Source organism: Mustela nivalis, assembly GCF_964662115.1.
Source record: "Mustela nivalis genome assembly, chromosome: 14".
Classification (NCBI taxonomy): Eukaryota; Metazoa; Chordata; class Mammalia; order Carnivora; family Mustelidae; genus Mustela; species Mustela nivalis.
The window spans coordinates 21,948,126-21,964,133 of record NC_139033.1 but is presented as its reverse complement, the minus strand read 5'-3'; the positions used below and the strand labels follow the sequence as shown (position 1 = coordinate 21,964,133).

Sequence of the window (16,008 nt, the reverse complement as noted above, 5' to 3'; positions counted from 1 at the left end):
AGAGCCCGGAGAGCTGGCGACACGGCGGCTACCACTCTTCCCGGAAAGATTAGTTCCGACTCATTTTTGGTAAACACGGACAGCTGGGGCCAGTGAATGCAAAACAGCGGTGGATGAGGCGAGATTTTCCAGTTTGGTGATCGTTTTGAAAGATGCATTTCCGCGTCATTAAAGCTAGGGGCCAGTCAGCTCCCACTGAGCGGGGAGATGCCGCAGCTCCCCACGAGCTGCCCGTAAGGGCTGTGCCGTCCCGCTCTGTTCGTGGGACTGAAAGCAGCCCCCGCCAGCCAGGAGGGAGACGGACACGTGTCAGAGCTTCTGCCAGTAACCGAAGGGCTGAACGCACAGGACAGCCCTGTGTCCTGCCCCGCCGTCCATGCAGAGGGTTTCACCAGGGCTCCTGAGAGGGACCGAGTAAAGGAAGGTGCATTTTGCTTTTTTGTGCCAGAGAAGTCTTTGATTGGGGCCAATCCTGGGAGATTCCTTTCCAGGGAGCCACGTGGTGAATCTGCGTGACCTGTTTGGGGCCACGGACCACACGGCGCGGCGAGCAGGACAGGATCGCTGGAACGTCTTTCTCCTGGAGCCCAGCCCCAGCGCGCTCGCGGGTGACCTCCACAGGTTTCCTGACCACGAACCGCACACGAAGGAACCCGCATGCCCTTCCCGCCCCCTCCCCGCTTCGCGCTCCTCCCATGGCGGGTAGAGACCCTCCGGGGCCACGGGCAATCTGGCTCCGGTGCCTTATCCTCCTCAAGGACTGCCTGAAGAGGCCGCGGCGGGAGCAGCTTCTCTCCATCCAGAGCGGTCCTCGTCCCTGCCGGCCGGGCCCGTCTCCGCCGCAGAACCGCCCGGCCTGCCCCCGCTGCTGAGCCCCCGGGGAAGTACTTCCGAACCAGCAAGTGCGCCGAGGGTTACAAGTTTGGGGAGAAGAGACGGGTCTGACTGTGAGGCGTCTGAGCTGGGACCTCGCGCCCTTTCCGGTCGGGTGTGCCGGGGAGGGGGCCGGGGCAGGGGCGCCCCCATCGGTGCCCCACAAACCCCGTGACTCCCCGGTGTCCGCAGACACCACGGGTGGCCAGACGAGGCTCTCCCGTGGCCTTGGCCACGCTCCTACTTTTGCTCATGTCTGTTTCTCAGACGAAGCCGTGACGCCGGTTTTGCTCAGACTTCAATGTGCCTCAGGAGACAGCGTCGGGGCTATTTTGGGCAAAGTCAAGACGTCCCAGATGTCACAAATGGGGGACATTCTTCTCCGTCTGAAGGGCACATGCAGTGTGTCCTGTGCTTTTGTTCCCTGCAAGCGGGAGGATGTGTTCATTTCTGAATTGTTGACTCGAGTGAGGTTAATTAGAGCCCGAGTTTCTTTCTTCAGAGAGAGCTGTGCGGGGCCAACGGCAGTCATTTCTCTATTTCTGGAGGAATTTCAGGCAGACCGTTGATTTAGAGGGAAATTTTAGGTTACCTGGCGCCTGGCCCTACGGTCAGTCTCTTCTCTGATCCCGGAAAATGAAGCCGCGGGCAGGCTGTGCAGTCTGCGGGCACGGCGGCTGGTGGGCGTGCGGCTGTCCCCGGCGGTCAGCGCGGCGGGGCCGGCGCCGAGGTCCAGGGCTTTGCCACGAGCAGACGGTGAAAACGCCGGTGACGGCGAAGGCTGCCGTCTGCGGGGCCGCAGGGGAGCGCGGGCTCTGACTCCCTCCGGCGGATCGGGAGACGCAGCCCTGCCCCGCAGGGATGGCTCTGCCCGCCTCGGGGGCCATGCAGGGGTCGGAATGACAAGAGGCTGTCCCCCTGGGCACAGAAAGAGACAGCAAGCCCCATGTCACAGCCTGAGGCCCGGGGTCCAACTCCGTCATCCTGGGAGGTGGGCGCGGCAGAGAGGAAGGCCACGGAGGGGGACGGGGTGCCTGTCGGCCTGGAAGTGGCCCTGAGAGGCTCCCAAAGCCACAAATGGCTCTGGTGGCCAGCGACTGCTGACCCGGGGCTCCAGAGACGCAGCAGCGTCCCCGCCCCTCGCCTGGGGAAACCGGCAGCGCTCCCTGAAAGGAAAGAGGCGTCTTCCCTGCGGGGAAGCTCTGCTCCCCCAGAGTCAGGGTGGCTGGCGCAGGGTCCACAGCCCTTCTGGAATGTGGCCTTCCTGATGCTTCCTCGCTGTCTCCAGGGAGGCGGGAGCAGAACCGGATGTCGGCGCACCCTGCGCTGGTCTGTGTCCGCTGCTTCCAGGCACCTGGTGTGCAAAGACCTCAGTGAGTCTGACGGGCACAGGAGGCTCTTTGAGCGTAAATGTCAAGCGAATGTCACAACGGGCCTAGACACCAAAACGACGGCCCTAGTGTCTTGTCTTGGAATCCAGTCGTCTCTGCACAGAAGGCGGGTGAGCAGGTCAGGGCTGTGGGGTCGGGAGCGTTCTCTTCAGAAGGACAAGACAAGTTGCCGTGGGTTGTGCAGTAGGTGAGGGCCTTGGTCCCCAGCTCAGCGGCGGTGGGAGGGAGCCCTCAGGGGCAGAGCGGAGCGCTGGGCCCCCGGGGAGAGGCCGGGCCACCCGTCTCTGGCGGCACGCTCCCCGAGGAGCCTGGTCTCTCTGGGGGCCCACGGCCAGACCCACGGCGTCCACCAGAGGTGCGGGCGCGGGGCTCATGCACTTCCGGCCAGGGCCAGAGTTCGGCAAACGGGAGGATCTGATTCGGGAGACAAGGGGGCTGGGAAGGGCGTCTTCGGAGGCCGGGAGATGGCATTTCTGTCTCCCCTGCACACAGACCGAGTTCTCGCAGGCCCAGCACACCCGAAGGCAACCCGATTGCTGCTGGTGAGACCTGAGTCCCGGGCAGCACCTGCAGATGTCCCCAGACTCGCTGCACCCGGTCTTCAGAGAACAGGCCTTCATCTGTCACTTCCTGTGTGGTCGAGAAGCTGAGGCCTGGAAGCAGGAACGCAGCCGCCCCCCACCTCCACCCCACGGCCAGAGGCAGTGACAGGCTGGCTGACGGGGAGCCGAAGGCGCCCGGGGCCCTGGGCGTCTGTCCGGAGGCTCTCAGGTGTCGCATGGCTGAAAGGCAGGGCACACCAGACCTAGAGGTGCCCAGGGTTGCAGGGGGTCACGGTTCCCCACGGTGTGGGCAGCACAGAAGGCCACTCTCACTGCTGATGGTGCTCTTCCGGTGAGGAAAGGGAGCCCCGCGGTCCAAGCCAAGCCGCAGCCCGTGTCTCTGATTCTAACTCGGCTCTGGTCCGTGGCGCGAGGTGTCTTGGCTCCTTGGCACTCTGGAGTGAGGGCGTGGGGGCTGCCTGGGTCTCTCCAGCCAGGGAGGCCTGGATGAAGTGTCCTTCAGCCTCCAAGAGACTAGGAGCCAGGGGCCGTTGGGGTGGACGCTGTCCTCCTGCTGCTCCTCACTGGCTCCCAGGACTCAGGAGGAGGCCACGCAGGGAGGGTCAGCCACGGGGCCGAGTGTCCTGCGCGAGGCTCGGCATACCCCCACCCCCATCCCGAGATGGGGACCCCATGCAGGGAGATGGGGCCGGGGGCGCAGAGCAGGACACACAAGATGAGAGAATTGGGTATTTTCCTCGGGGCCTGCCCTGCAGCACTCTGCTCTCCGTCCATCTCTCCCCTGGAATTCTCACCTCTCCAGCTGGCCTTTGGGTTCCCGAAGATGATGCCACCTGCCTGCATGGGCTCCCTCTCCCACCTGCAGCGTCACCTTCCACCCTTAGAAAAGCTGAGCTCCGGGAGTTCCAGGACACTGTTGGGTCCCCTGGCATCAGAGAGTTCCTGGTGCGGAGTTGGCTCGTGGAAGCCACCGACAACGGTGGAACCCATGTGTCCTTTGATGGTTACTCTGATGTCATGCTGGCTGGCGCTTTCCTAGCTTTCCTGGTGGATTTGCAGAGAGAGGCAGAGAGACCCAGGGGATACAGGGAGGAGGAGGAGTGTTCTGGAAGGTCAGGGCACGGAGTGTCTGCTCGGCATTACTCACGGCCTGGAGTCCCTGAATCCAGGGGAGGGGCAGCGGTTTGGGCTGAGGGCTGGAGTCAGCGGATGTTATCTCCCCCGCAAGCCTGTTTCAAGAGCCCTTTGCCCCAGACTCTCAGACAGGTGCACTCTGAAGCCATTTAGTGCAGCAAGTCCCCGCGGTCTTGCCCACGGCAGGTGCCATGAGGTCTACTCTCTGGTCCATGTGACCAGCCTCTTGACTGTTCCCCAAGTTCTTGGGGTTCCCAAGTTGCTGGAGGAAGACGTTCCAAATAATCAGAAGCTCTTGCTCAGAGAGGACAGAAGACCCTGATTTATTGATTCTCTCCGGTCAAGAACAGCGTAGAAGTGCCACTCCCTGCAGGAGGGAGGTTCTGGGGTTCCCAGACCCGACCTGCCTGCCCTCCGGGCACCCCTGACACAGGGCGCCTCCTGGAAGGAGCTGTGCACGGTGGGGACGGGTCTCATGGACCACCGAGGCCCTCGGAGGGTCTGCACGGTGAGGAGTTGGGGAGCCCACTGGCTTGGCTGTGTGCTAGCTTTGCCCCTGGTTTCAACCCAGGCTCTGTGTTCGACGTCCTGTCGCTCCGCGGACACGCGTGCACCACACCCACACCCACACCGCTGCCCGGCACCGGGCGTGTTTCCACGTTCTCGTGGACGCTCCTGTAAGCCGGCCCAAGTCCCATTTGGGGTTCCCACTGGCTGCGGGCTGTCCGCAAATGAACAAAAGACAGATGCAAGAACCAGAGCCCCCAGGGTGTCCTTTGTCCCTCACAGAGCGCCCACCGGTGGCCACGGATATGGGGTCCCGCAGAATGTTTCTTGTACGCGAGGTTACTCTAACGCACGCCCAGAGGTCAGTCTGGGGTGAAGAGCGGAGGACGGAGTGTGGCCTTTCCTCTGCCAAGTCGGTTTTTCAAAGAGAGTGATGCACAGTCTAAGCTTTCTGGCGTGACCCGAGGAGCACAGCCCTGTCCTCCTCCCAGCAGAGGCCTCTGCTTCTGCCAGCAGCCGTCTCAGTCTGTGGCGGGGAGCACAGGGTATGGAGGCGCAGTGGTCTCGGGGTGGCCGGCGGGGCCCACTGTCGTCCGGTCACACATACCAGGCGCTTGGGTGGCCTCACTGAGCGTCCGGGAGCACCGGCCCCCCGGGCAGGGCGTTTGCTTTGACCAACGAGCCGCGGAGAGAGGCGTCTACAGAGTGTGTGGCCACAGGAGCGGGACCACAGTCTGTCCCGCTGACGCTCTTGGGGGGGACGGTCCACAGGCGTGTCGGACGGTGCGCTTGCAGTGCTGTCTGTCGTCTCCAGGCACGGGTTCACAGACTTCGTGCTTTCCCAGGTGGCACACTCGGGGGCCAGGCTCGGGGGCCCCCTGTCACCTGAAAGCGTCGTTCTGTGGCCGCCAGCTCGTGGGGTGGCTGCCACCGTGCATAAGTGGCGCTGGGACTCCTGGTTGACTTGGGATTCCGCCGCGGTGATGGCGCCTCTCCCCACTGCCCTTGCCATCCGTGCCCGGAGCAGGAGACCAGGACCGCTGATGGCTGGCCCTCCGTTCCAGCGCGGCCCAGCCGAGCCCAGGTGGGGGCAAACCACCAAGGACACACATCATGTGACAAAGTAATTTAACTAGCGATCGCTCAGTGTATGTCAGACGCTGGTTTTCAAGGTCAACTCAATGTCACGGTGGTGACCGACTCTCTGTGTCCTGGTGCCGTAGAGCCGCCGAGGCCTGGCTGGGCCCGGGGGCTCTTCTCCTGCCCCTGCCCCAGACCTGGCCCTTGGCAGTCGTCACCTGCACAGTCCCCTGCCTGAGAACTCAAAGGCCTCCTGAACGAGAGTTTTCAGTCTTCTCACCTGGACCCTCGCTAGCTTCCCTTGAGGAGCTGGCCCCTCGCTTCGCAAAGGTGACTCCCCCACGCGCGTCAGCCCTGCTGTAGCCCGTGGGCGGGCGTGTGCCCAGATGCAGCCCTCACGACCAGGGGGACGGGAGGGGCCTGGCGGGGCCAACACGCGTCTTACCTGGTACATGGTGCACAGCCCAGGCTGGCTGCGGGCATGAGAGGGCACAGGGCTCCGTCTCTGCTTGAACCAGGGCACCTGCCAGGGGGACACAGAGTGGCCGTTGAGTCCATGCCGTGCCGCTGGCAGAGCCCCCAAGTCCTCCGGCAAACATCCCCTCCTGACCGGGCGTGGCAAGTCCCTGCGCGGTGAGGAGGGTAAGTGGGGGATGGAGGTCAGAGGTGAGGGCGTGCTGGTGATGGACGGTGACCACCGAGGGGACAGCGGAAGGAGGGGACAGCAGGAGCCCCTGGCGCTCCGGGGAGAGGAACGTCAGAGAAAAGGAAGAAGAAGAAAGGTTTAGGGGGAAGTTCTGGAGCCCTGAGCCCAACTACGTGACCAGATTTTCTCAACACTGGAGCAGGCACCAGACCTGTAAGATTTTGGACAGACACGTGGAGGAAGCACCTTCCAGCCCTAAGCGACATGCTACAGGGCTTGTCACGTCGACATTGGAGTAGAGAAGGTTCCCAGCTCTCCTGCAGCAGGTGGGGGCTTCTGTGTGGGATTTACGGGAGAAAGCGCCGCTGTCCTGCCAGGGTCACTGTGCTCTCTCTGTCGGCCCTCCCAGCTTTCAGTTACGTGGAGGAGAGAGGGAGAGGGAGAGAGGGCGAGGAAAGACAGAGAAGGTGCCTACGGGGGTCGGGAGATGGACACAAGGGATTTTAGGAGATGTCGTGAGCTTCTGCAGATTACGCGGATTTTATAAAACAGGCCACTGGTGGGTTATGTGTGCAGCGAGCGGTGGTTACGCACAGGAGCATGTCAGCGTGTCTAGAAGCGTTACTGTGAACTGCACACGGGGCTTCCCGAGGCGGATCTGGGGCGAGCGCGCCTACACCCCACCCCTGCTCCTCCCCACGCGGGAGCCGTGATTTCTGTCCCAGCAGGACGGACTGGTGACTTCAATCCCAGGCACGGAGTTCTGCCAGAGGAGACAACTGTTTATGTCAACATCTCAGGGGACGAGGCTGCGGTGGCTTCTGCCTTGATGAGGCCTGGTCGTCCCCAGAGGCTGGGAGCGCCCCGCCTCCCCTGGCGGCAGATGGGCAGGTCCACGTTATACTCTTGCCCAAAAGGCCAAGAAGAATTTTCTAATTCATGCCCCCCCCATTGAAAACAATGCCCCTTCTTCATGAGGGGACCAGCTCCTTGGGCTGCTCCCAGCTTGCTCTGGGGATGGTATCAAGCTACCCGCCCTCCCCCCATCCCGGCCCTCGGGGCCACGAGAGCCGCTGGCCATGCCAGCTGCCCACCCCAGCACGGCGAGGTGCGGGAGGATGGGCGACCTCTCCTCAGGTGATGGCCGAGGGACGAGGCACTCCAGTGGCCGTGCTCGCCTGACCTCCCATACAGGCGCAGGAAGGGGGCTCGGGCACTGAGCGCGCCCCACGGGGCTGGCGGGGACGGGGGTGAGACGTGCTTCTCAGAGCAGCCCTCGTGGTGGGGCTCCCTCAGAGGAGGTCCAGGTGCTGGAAGTCTTCCTACCGTTACACCCCGTCCTCGGGCAGTTCAAAGTGGGGCGGGGAGACCTACCTAGACGCTCTTACCCTTTCTGCGGGTTCTGCGATTCCCAAGGGCTCACAGGAGCTCTGGGTGGGGACTCCTCCTGCCTGGGATACGTTCCTTCCCTCCTGGGACACAGTCCCTCCGAGGTCAGCCCCAGCTCGCCAGCAGCCATCAGCCATCAGCCTCACCTCTCACCCAACATCTCCTCCTTCGACCACAAGGAAGACCAGTGGCGTTTGTTACTGCACATGCTGCGAACGGACGCAGTGGGCAGTGGGCGAGGACAAGGGCAGGGGAACCCGTCCAAATTAACTGTGTATTTGCTTTTACTTCTAGTTCATCCTAGACCCAACCTTATCCATGACCTTCATGCTCACCGGCATCCCTGGGGAGATCCCGTACCCTGCCGTATCCGGATTCCCCAGGTTCCTAGGGTGCCGGGACACAGCCTCAACAGGTGCACGGGCGGGCAGGTCGCTCATGTGCCCCGTCGCCTGGGAAACGCCGCTGAGTGGGCTGTGTCCCCCATCCCCCACCGAGGGAGAACAGAGTCTACTCCGCACCCACACTACCCCGGGGCGGCACGGCGCGCTCCGACGCAACCGAACCCAGCCAGCGGCATAAGCACAGCCAGGATGGACCAGAACGCCGAGCTGTCCTCGAGAGAACAGAACAGAACAGAACATCTCTGTGCAAAAGCGCACGAGTGAGATGCTGCCCTCCGCGTGCCGAGGGGGCAGTGCTCAGCCCTACACTCACCTGTGGGGTGTCCCGTCAGGAGCCCCCGAGATCACCCGTAACAAATGCACTTCATGGGCATGGCAGGGGGACCCCAAAGAGGACAACTTGAAAGACTCGCGTGTGGTCCGTTCACCACCGTTGGTTCTGTTCCAAGGTTTACTGAGTGCGGGGAGGAGGAAGCACACTCGGAGCAGAAGGTGATCACAAAATCCAGCAGGCGCACAGACACCCGGCAGGAGGCTCTCGCCATCAGACACAGGACCTGATGCCACGGTGTCACTCACACAGGGGTGTGCAGGACTGCCCGGAGCAGGGCCACTCACCCGAACGTGGGTCTCACCCACCGAAGCCACGGGACCCTGGACTTGGAGGGTCTGGGGACGACAGGTGTTAGCTGCCTGCAGCCACAAAGCCGCCGACCCAGAACCGACCAGAGCGCCGACACTTCACAGAGACGTGCCTGGGGGGAGTCTCAGAAAGCCATGCCGGAAATACACCTGCCACATCGCAAGTTCTCTAGAGAGAGCCGGGACGCACCTCCTGGCAAAGTGATGCACCAGACGGACGGACAGCCAGATCACGGACACACAGCCTCGCACGGGGAGTCAACCTGCTTCCGTGTGCGTGGCCGTGCTCCTGCGGGCAGGAGTTCTCCGCTGAAAGGGTGTGTACGCATCCCCAGGCCCCGGACTCGGGGGTCAGGCGCCGCACGGCCGGGGGGCTCCCCAGCTTCCTGCCCCATGCCCCATCCCTCCTGCCGCCTCCAAACGCTGCAGTCCCCACAGGATTGCGGAACATAGCTACAAAGTCGGGATGCTATGCCAACAACGAAGAATTAAGTGATGGTAGAATTAAAATGTGTTGAATGAAGATGCAGCGGAGAAAACCGGGAAACATAACGTGGGGATTAATTGATGAGATCGATTATGCTGCGGAGCGCAGACGACAAACGGCTTCCGTCCTGTGTGGTCAACGTCAGAGGCACAGAAACAAGCCTGAGGGCCGCAGGGCGGGATGCTGGGAGCAGGGTCCCCGGGGGCTCCGCTGTGAAGTCAGGACAGACAGACACAGCCATGCGTGGGGACCCGCTTTCGTCTGGAGAAATGAGGGAGTGGCCTGTCCCCCAACCTTCCTACTTGGGGACAGCCCGAGGGCACATCAGTGTGTGCAGCTTAGTTATTTCATAAAACCTCAGCCCTTCCAGATAGGAAGGAACAGGGCAGTTTCCAAAGCAGACGACTGGTCTAGGCTTTGGCCGCCGCACCCGCGGGGGCCACGGAAGGTGGAAGGTGGGGGGTGGGGTCTGACAAGGGGGCGGCGGGCGGGCTGTGTCCACAAAGACCGCACGCACTTTCTCCTTCATCCTAAAGGCCTGCACCCGCCCCTGAGCCCCACAGCCCGGAGCCGGAAACCCGTTCTCTGGAAAACGACAGCACAGCTGTTTCCTCCCACCGGGAGCGCGTTCTCCGGGAGCGCGTTCTCCGTCCACGGCTCCCCAAAGAACATGCGCTCCAGGACTTCATGATGCTCTTTGCGTGAAGGCAGCTCCCGGCCGCGGGGGGTGAGAAGGACGGTGGGCGTGGCCATGCCTCCCGAGGATGGGGCAGGGGAGGAGCCGCGCACGGCCCCGGGGGAGGGGGGCAGCAGAGGGGCGCGGGACCGACAGCCCCCTTCCCAGGGGCCCGGCCTTCAGCCTTGCAAGATTCCACCAGGAAAAACCTACTGCAGACGGACAAGCAGAATAATTGCTCCCCCCCGGCCCCTGACTACTTTACACCCCAGGTGGGGCCGCTGACGCTCGGGCCTGGGGAGGGCCCGTTCGGGTCTGTGCACCTGAGACGACCGTCTAGGAGCGACAACCGTGGAAGCATGAAATGGGCTTTTAGGGATGATAATCATGCCCTTAGCTTCTCTTTTCTCCAGCTTCGATCCAAAGATCTTTCTATGCACACAGAGCAAAGCAGGAAGAGAAATAAACCCACAAAATCACCCGCAGCTTCCCGGAAAGACCCCAGAATCCTAGGGCCCCCGTGGGCGTGTGCCTGGACGGACAGGGCTTGACGCTCACGTCTCCTGTGTTTCCGAGCAAACAGAGTCCACAGCAGAATAAAGGCTCTGAACAGACACCAGTTTCCAGTTCCCCACACGGGAAGGCATGGCGGGCCTGTGTTTCCAGGAAGCCACTATGTGACAACGCGTGCAAACCTAACGGGTTTCTCTGGCATCAAAAGGCAAGGCTGTTCATTTTCAAATCTGCTTTATTCAACATGCAGTATTGAACAGAACTGATACTTCAGAAATCCTCAAACAATTGTTTAAACATGGTTTTCATTTTTTAAAAATCCTGGCAAAATATTCTGATTCCTCTGGCTCCCTGATCATCGGACAATGCTATTTTGCAAAGTTGATGCCTACTTTTGAGATGAATCTTTTCTCTGAAAATATGAGAAGGGATAAGAGCCTTAAAGCAACCGCGGCTGTAACTCTACATAAAGGAGGAAAAACCTGTATCCACGTGCACGCAGGTGTATGTGTCCGTTCTGAAGTAAAGTCACAAAGATTGATACCAGTGCATTCACCATTTTAATTGAGACCATAACCACCGAAACAAAGCTTGTTTTATAATATGTGCTACACAGCGGTTTAATCTTTTCTGCACAGTGTAAATGTTCGCCTGTTCCTTGAGTGAAGCAGAAGAGCTTAAACTTCCCAAACCGGCAAAGCCACATGCACAGGAGGCCTTGGAGGGGCAGCCCGGCAGCCAGAGTCGGGTGCGGTTTGATTACTGTGCGCAGCAGCAGCGTCAGAAACAGGTCAGGTGACCACCATGTCAGAGTGAGGACAGACCCAACGTCCAAGCAACTGCCTACAAACACAGACCCCGAGAGAACCAAGCAGAAAGCGGACTGAAGACACAGCAACTGTTAGTGGCCAGAAGTCATGACAGGTGTCCCGTGAGAGACCTGGAGGCAGATGCCAGGGACCCTCGAGCCACACCTGAGCTTCCAGGAGCCCTAATTCTGGCGCCGCCAAACCGCCCTCCCGTTTATGTGCAATTTCTCCATCATCAGGAATTTAAAAAAAACTGTGGGCAGAGACTAAAGCAAATTTTAGAAACGCCTTTAAAATTGCAAGTCAGGCCCCTGCTCCCTACTTCACCCAGAAGAATCTACATTCCCAAGACTTTCAGGGCCAGCGCGTACGCGGCCAGAGGGAAAGCGGCATCGTCTGTGTTTTGGGAGCACAGCCAACGAGCCCGCTGTCTTGAAAAAAACCCTCTCTTGCCTGAAGGACCAGCGAAGACACGACCCGAAGAAGGTGCAGGACACGCTGTGCGTTTGCTGCAGCAAAGCCGCCCGGGACAGCCTCTGGCGGACCGTCGCCGCGGATGCCTCATTCGCCACCCCGCGGGGCCGCGGCTGGGAACTGGGCTACGGTGGGAGCCTTTCCCTCCTGATACGATTTGTAGCTACAGAACATTTACAAAGTGAAACTTCACAGACGTTCTCTTCAAATTAATGCAGTAACAAAGTAATACGGTTTTGATTCATAAGCACTCGCAAGATCCCTCCAGCCCTTTCTCCTGAATAACTGGGATAAAAGACAAAATTTGCTCAAGGCGAATTTAAATTTTGAGTTTGTTCAGAAGTCCTCAATCGCACGATTGTTGCAAGACAACGCAAAGCTGGCAGCACGGACCCTGAGGAAAATGAGCACAACCCCATGTTGACCCCAAAGCGTGAAGCAGAATCAGCCACAGAGCCCCTGAGCGCGAGACACCGGAGGACGGAGAACGTCCGCGATGCGCACAGCACACCCCCCTCGAGAGGCAGAATTCAGAATGTTCTCGCCCTCCTGGGCCACATCCTGAAAGCGTCCCCCACGGGGAAGGGACAGAGGCCGAGCTGTGCGGGAATGCAGCGAAAGCAGAGACGCAGCCCCCCTCCCGCCCCCGCCCGCGGCCGCGAGCACGGCCAGCACGGCCAGCAGCTGGACGGCCGAGGGCTCCGCCAGCATCTCTGCCGTGGCTTGGCTCACCTGCTGACTCTCCTTCCTTTTCCTCGTCAACTAACGTGGACACACGTCCCCTGTGCCCCCAGTTACTCCTCAGAGCTCACCTTGCCTGAGCCCCGCTTGGGCACACCCCTGTCACCGCCAAAGAAGCGCCCGAGGGAGTCGAGGATGCCCGTGTCCCTGTGCCTCGGGAGGAAGGCGTGCCTGGCGTGGTCCATGGCACTCGCTGACGCCAGGTACTTGGATCCGTGCCTCTGGGAGGGTCTTTTCTGTGACGCCATCACATCCAGGCCCTCGGGAGTGGCTGCACTGTCCTCTTGGATGGTCTGGAGCTCGTCTGACTCCGAGGGCCTGTCTTTGAAGGTGTTGTCCTCTCGGCCCGGAGCATCTCGGGAAAAGAGGCGGATCAAGTGGGGGCGGCCCCCGGGGTCAGCTGGGTTGGCGTCCTGCCAGGCATTCTTTGGGTCCGCTGTGCGCTTGGAGTCTGTCACCGCTGTGTCCTGAGAGGGGGTCCCATTGTTCTGCTCCACATCTGCCTCCCCTGCAAACAACAGTGAGACATGAACACGGGCCGTGCAAAGCAGAGCGAGGGACAAAGCCGCTTTCTTCCAGGGGGAGGGACCTGCCTGTCTCCTACCAAAGCCACAGAGTGTGAGCAGGGCCGGCAGGCTAGGCGGCAGCCCTGATGGCTTCTGGCAGGGCCCGACCTGCACCAAGCGTCCTACCTGTGGGTCTCCTCTCAGCGCCCCTTACTCAACATCTGGCTCTCCAGGCCAAGCACACCCTGCTTCCACGGAAGCGGCCGGCGTGGACAAGGCCGTCACCCCTGGGTTCTCCCATGGCCGCATGGGGACAGGCCAGGACTGCGGGGCGCTCCACCGGTGCCCAAGGCCAACGCAACGAGGTATTTTTAGCATACTTGATGAAAATGGAACTTCCCACGTCTTTCTGCAATGCATGCCCTGAAGAAACGGGCATTTAGAATTCTTTCGTTTCCAGATCCCACAGGAGGCCTCTTGCTCCAGAGAACTGCTTATTCAGGACATTCCCATGTGGCTTTTCTGCGAGCAGACACAGTGGTCAAGTCTGAAGTGGGAACCGCCTGTTCCATGGGCTTCACGGTCCCTCAGCTCTTACACACAGACACAGACAGAGCCTTTCCTTCCAGAACGGCCGTACCCCCATTCTGCCCTCGAGGTGCGAGTCAGGTGTAAGCGCACGTCCTTTCCGCAGCATCCCTAGTGACTTACCTAGCGAAAATGTGGGTTCCCTCACCCCTTCCTAAATATCATCCATCCATCCACCCAAATACCACCATCTGCTCACTGACACTTCCCCAACAGCAGCGCGCACCTAACCCTTTCTCTGCTCAGCCACCTGCTGAGTCACCTGCCTCCCTAACCACCCACGGCTCCATCTACAGACCCAGCCACCCAGCCACCCAGCCACCCAGCCACCCAGCCACCCAGCCACCATCCCCCTACCCCCCGGCCATGCCACCATTAGCAAGTGTGATGTACCGAGCGAGGTGTTTGGGCTTCAGTACCGAACAAGGTGTGGTCCTTGTCTCGGGAACACATGGAAACGAGCGTTATGAAATGAAGTGCTCCCAAAATGGCAGGTCCCCATCCTAAAACCCTGTCCCTGTGCATGTGAACGTGTTTGGAAATAGGGTTTTTTGTAAATATAAGCATGGTCAGAGGAGGCTGTACGGGAGGAGGCGGGCCTCACCACACGGCTGGTGTCCGTATGAAAAGAGGGACTTCGGACGGAGACACAGACGCACAGGGCAGAGGCCGTGTGATGGTGGCGGGGACATGGGGACGCAGGGACACAGGGACGCCAGAAGGCAAGAGGCAGGGGGCCTCCCCGAGGGCCGGCAGCAGGAGCACAGCCTTGCGGATCCCGGGTCCCAGCGTCGCGGCCTCCAGAGGGTGAGAGAGGAATTTCCAGTCGTTATCAATCACCCAGTCTGCGCTCGTGTGGCTGTGGCCACAGGACACAAATACAGTGTGGACCTTCACAACCAACCTGGGATCGCGAAGCCAAAAGAGCAGGGTAAGGGGCTTCAGGGAGGCCCCGTGAGGGATGGAATGGGTGGGCTGAGGGCACACGGGGGTGGAGTGTGGCGCCTCTATAGGGGCTGGACGCCCACAGAAAGGTCTGGAGCCGGAGGGCTGGTGAGAGCAGCAGGTGAGTGGGAGGCCCAGGCGCCTGGTCACGACTGCACAGGCCTCAGGGCCCAGACAGGCTCCGAGAGGGACCAGAGACCCCTGTGGGAAGTGGGCGGGACCAGGCTTCCGGGTAGAATTGGCCGGGCCTGCAGGTGGGCCCAGGCAGGGGACCGACAGCCGTGGGCGAGGCCACGGGGGCCGAGAGGAGCCCGGCAGAGGCAGCGGCCTCTTCGTTGCGTCACTCATCATCTCGGAAGCGTGTGCGTCGACAACACGCACTTCCACTAGCACACCGGTCGCGGACACACCGGTCGCGGACACATCGGTTGTGAACTCATCGGTCACAAAAGGCAGATGGTTTCTCGCTCTTTCACCAAAACCACACTGGTCAGGAGACGCCCCACGGAGGACACCATCAGGCAGACGCGATCATCACCCACGTCTCCAAGGATGAGGGTGTCACTCCCAACGTGTGTCCTCACTGTTTGCCAGGGACGGAGTGCAAGGCAGACACCTGGCACGGGGACCACCGTGACCTCACTCAGGCCCCTGTGGACAGCACGCGGCTGGGAGGTGCACCCAGGCCTTAGGGACACGTCACTTAGAGCACGGCCCGTCGTCTCCAACCACGGATGAACCTGAACCCCGTAAGAGCACAATTATTTCTAATGTGTCTACTAAAGGCCTCCCTGCCTCGTAGCCACAGGCCAAGACCTCGGCCGGGGTCAAGCTCTAGGTCTTTGCAGGGACGTGTGGCTAATGTATACGTTGCTCCAGAAATAGGGTCTGAACCTCTAACTCTGCTTTATACTCCGTGGCTAATATGAATTAATGCAAATGTGCTAGAGAAACAGAAGCTGCATTGTACATAATTAAACGCATTAACAAAACACAAGCGCATCTGAATACTAATATATGTACAACAGTTGGGCTTTGTGTCCCTGAATAGGGCTGTTTGTGAGGCGCAGAGAAGGGCGTTCATGTCCTAAAAGGAGCTTCTCTGAGCACAGGGGCGCGGGGAGCGGTGGAGATCTGTGGATGTACGGCATTTCGGGTTGGGATGAGAGCAGTTTTAATTTGTCAATTAATATCAGCTTTCATCAAGTTAAAGCCCGATGCCGAGTTTTTATTTCGACTCTAACTACGAAGCGAAGCGCTTAGTGCACGATTAGGGAGGCATAGGCTGGATTCTGCCGGGACACGTGGTTAGCATGCTCTAGCGTTGCTCAAATTCTACAGGATTTGCAATAAAACTTCTTTACCAAAAAAAAAAAAAAAAAAAAAAAAAAAAGCCCCCCGCAATCCAATTGCTAGAATGACCTCCAGAAAACTTTGGTGGGAATGTCCAGGACTTCCCAAAGCAAAGGCTGTTAAAATCCCAGAATGGCTTTCCCGGGCATCTCTAAGGAACAGAGATGTCACTCCCACCAGAGTGGCTTCTGGAGCAGAGACGCCCCCCAAGCCGGATGGGGACACTGGGGCAGCGGTGCATGCGGTTAGTAAGGCTCACCCAGGTCAGAACCCCAGCAAGGCTCCAG

The 16,008-nt window shown here is 60.3% G+C and overlaps 1 protein-coding gene across 9 annotated transcripts in view; it reads right to left on the bottom strand.

Moving 5' to 3' along the window:
- Positions 1–16,008, bottom strand: part of MBP (myelin basic protein) — a 100,802-nt gene that overhangs the window by 19,833 nt on the left and 64,961 nt on the right. For 6 of the 9 annotated variants that reach the window (XM_082699348.1, XM_082699353.1, XM_082699352.1 and 3 more), the window contains exons 4-5: positions 12,401–12,837; positions 5,994–6,071 (exon numbers count right to left, since the gene is read on the bottom strand). In XM_082699348.1, the coding sequence (XP_082555474.1) occupies positions 5,994–6,071; positions 12,401–12,837 (515 nt within the window). The remainder of the gene's footprint in view (positions 1–5,993; positions 6,072–12,400; positions 12,838–16,008) is intronic. The other 3 variants (XM_082699354.1, XM_082699355.1, XM_082699356.1) reach the window with 1 other exon arrangement.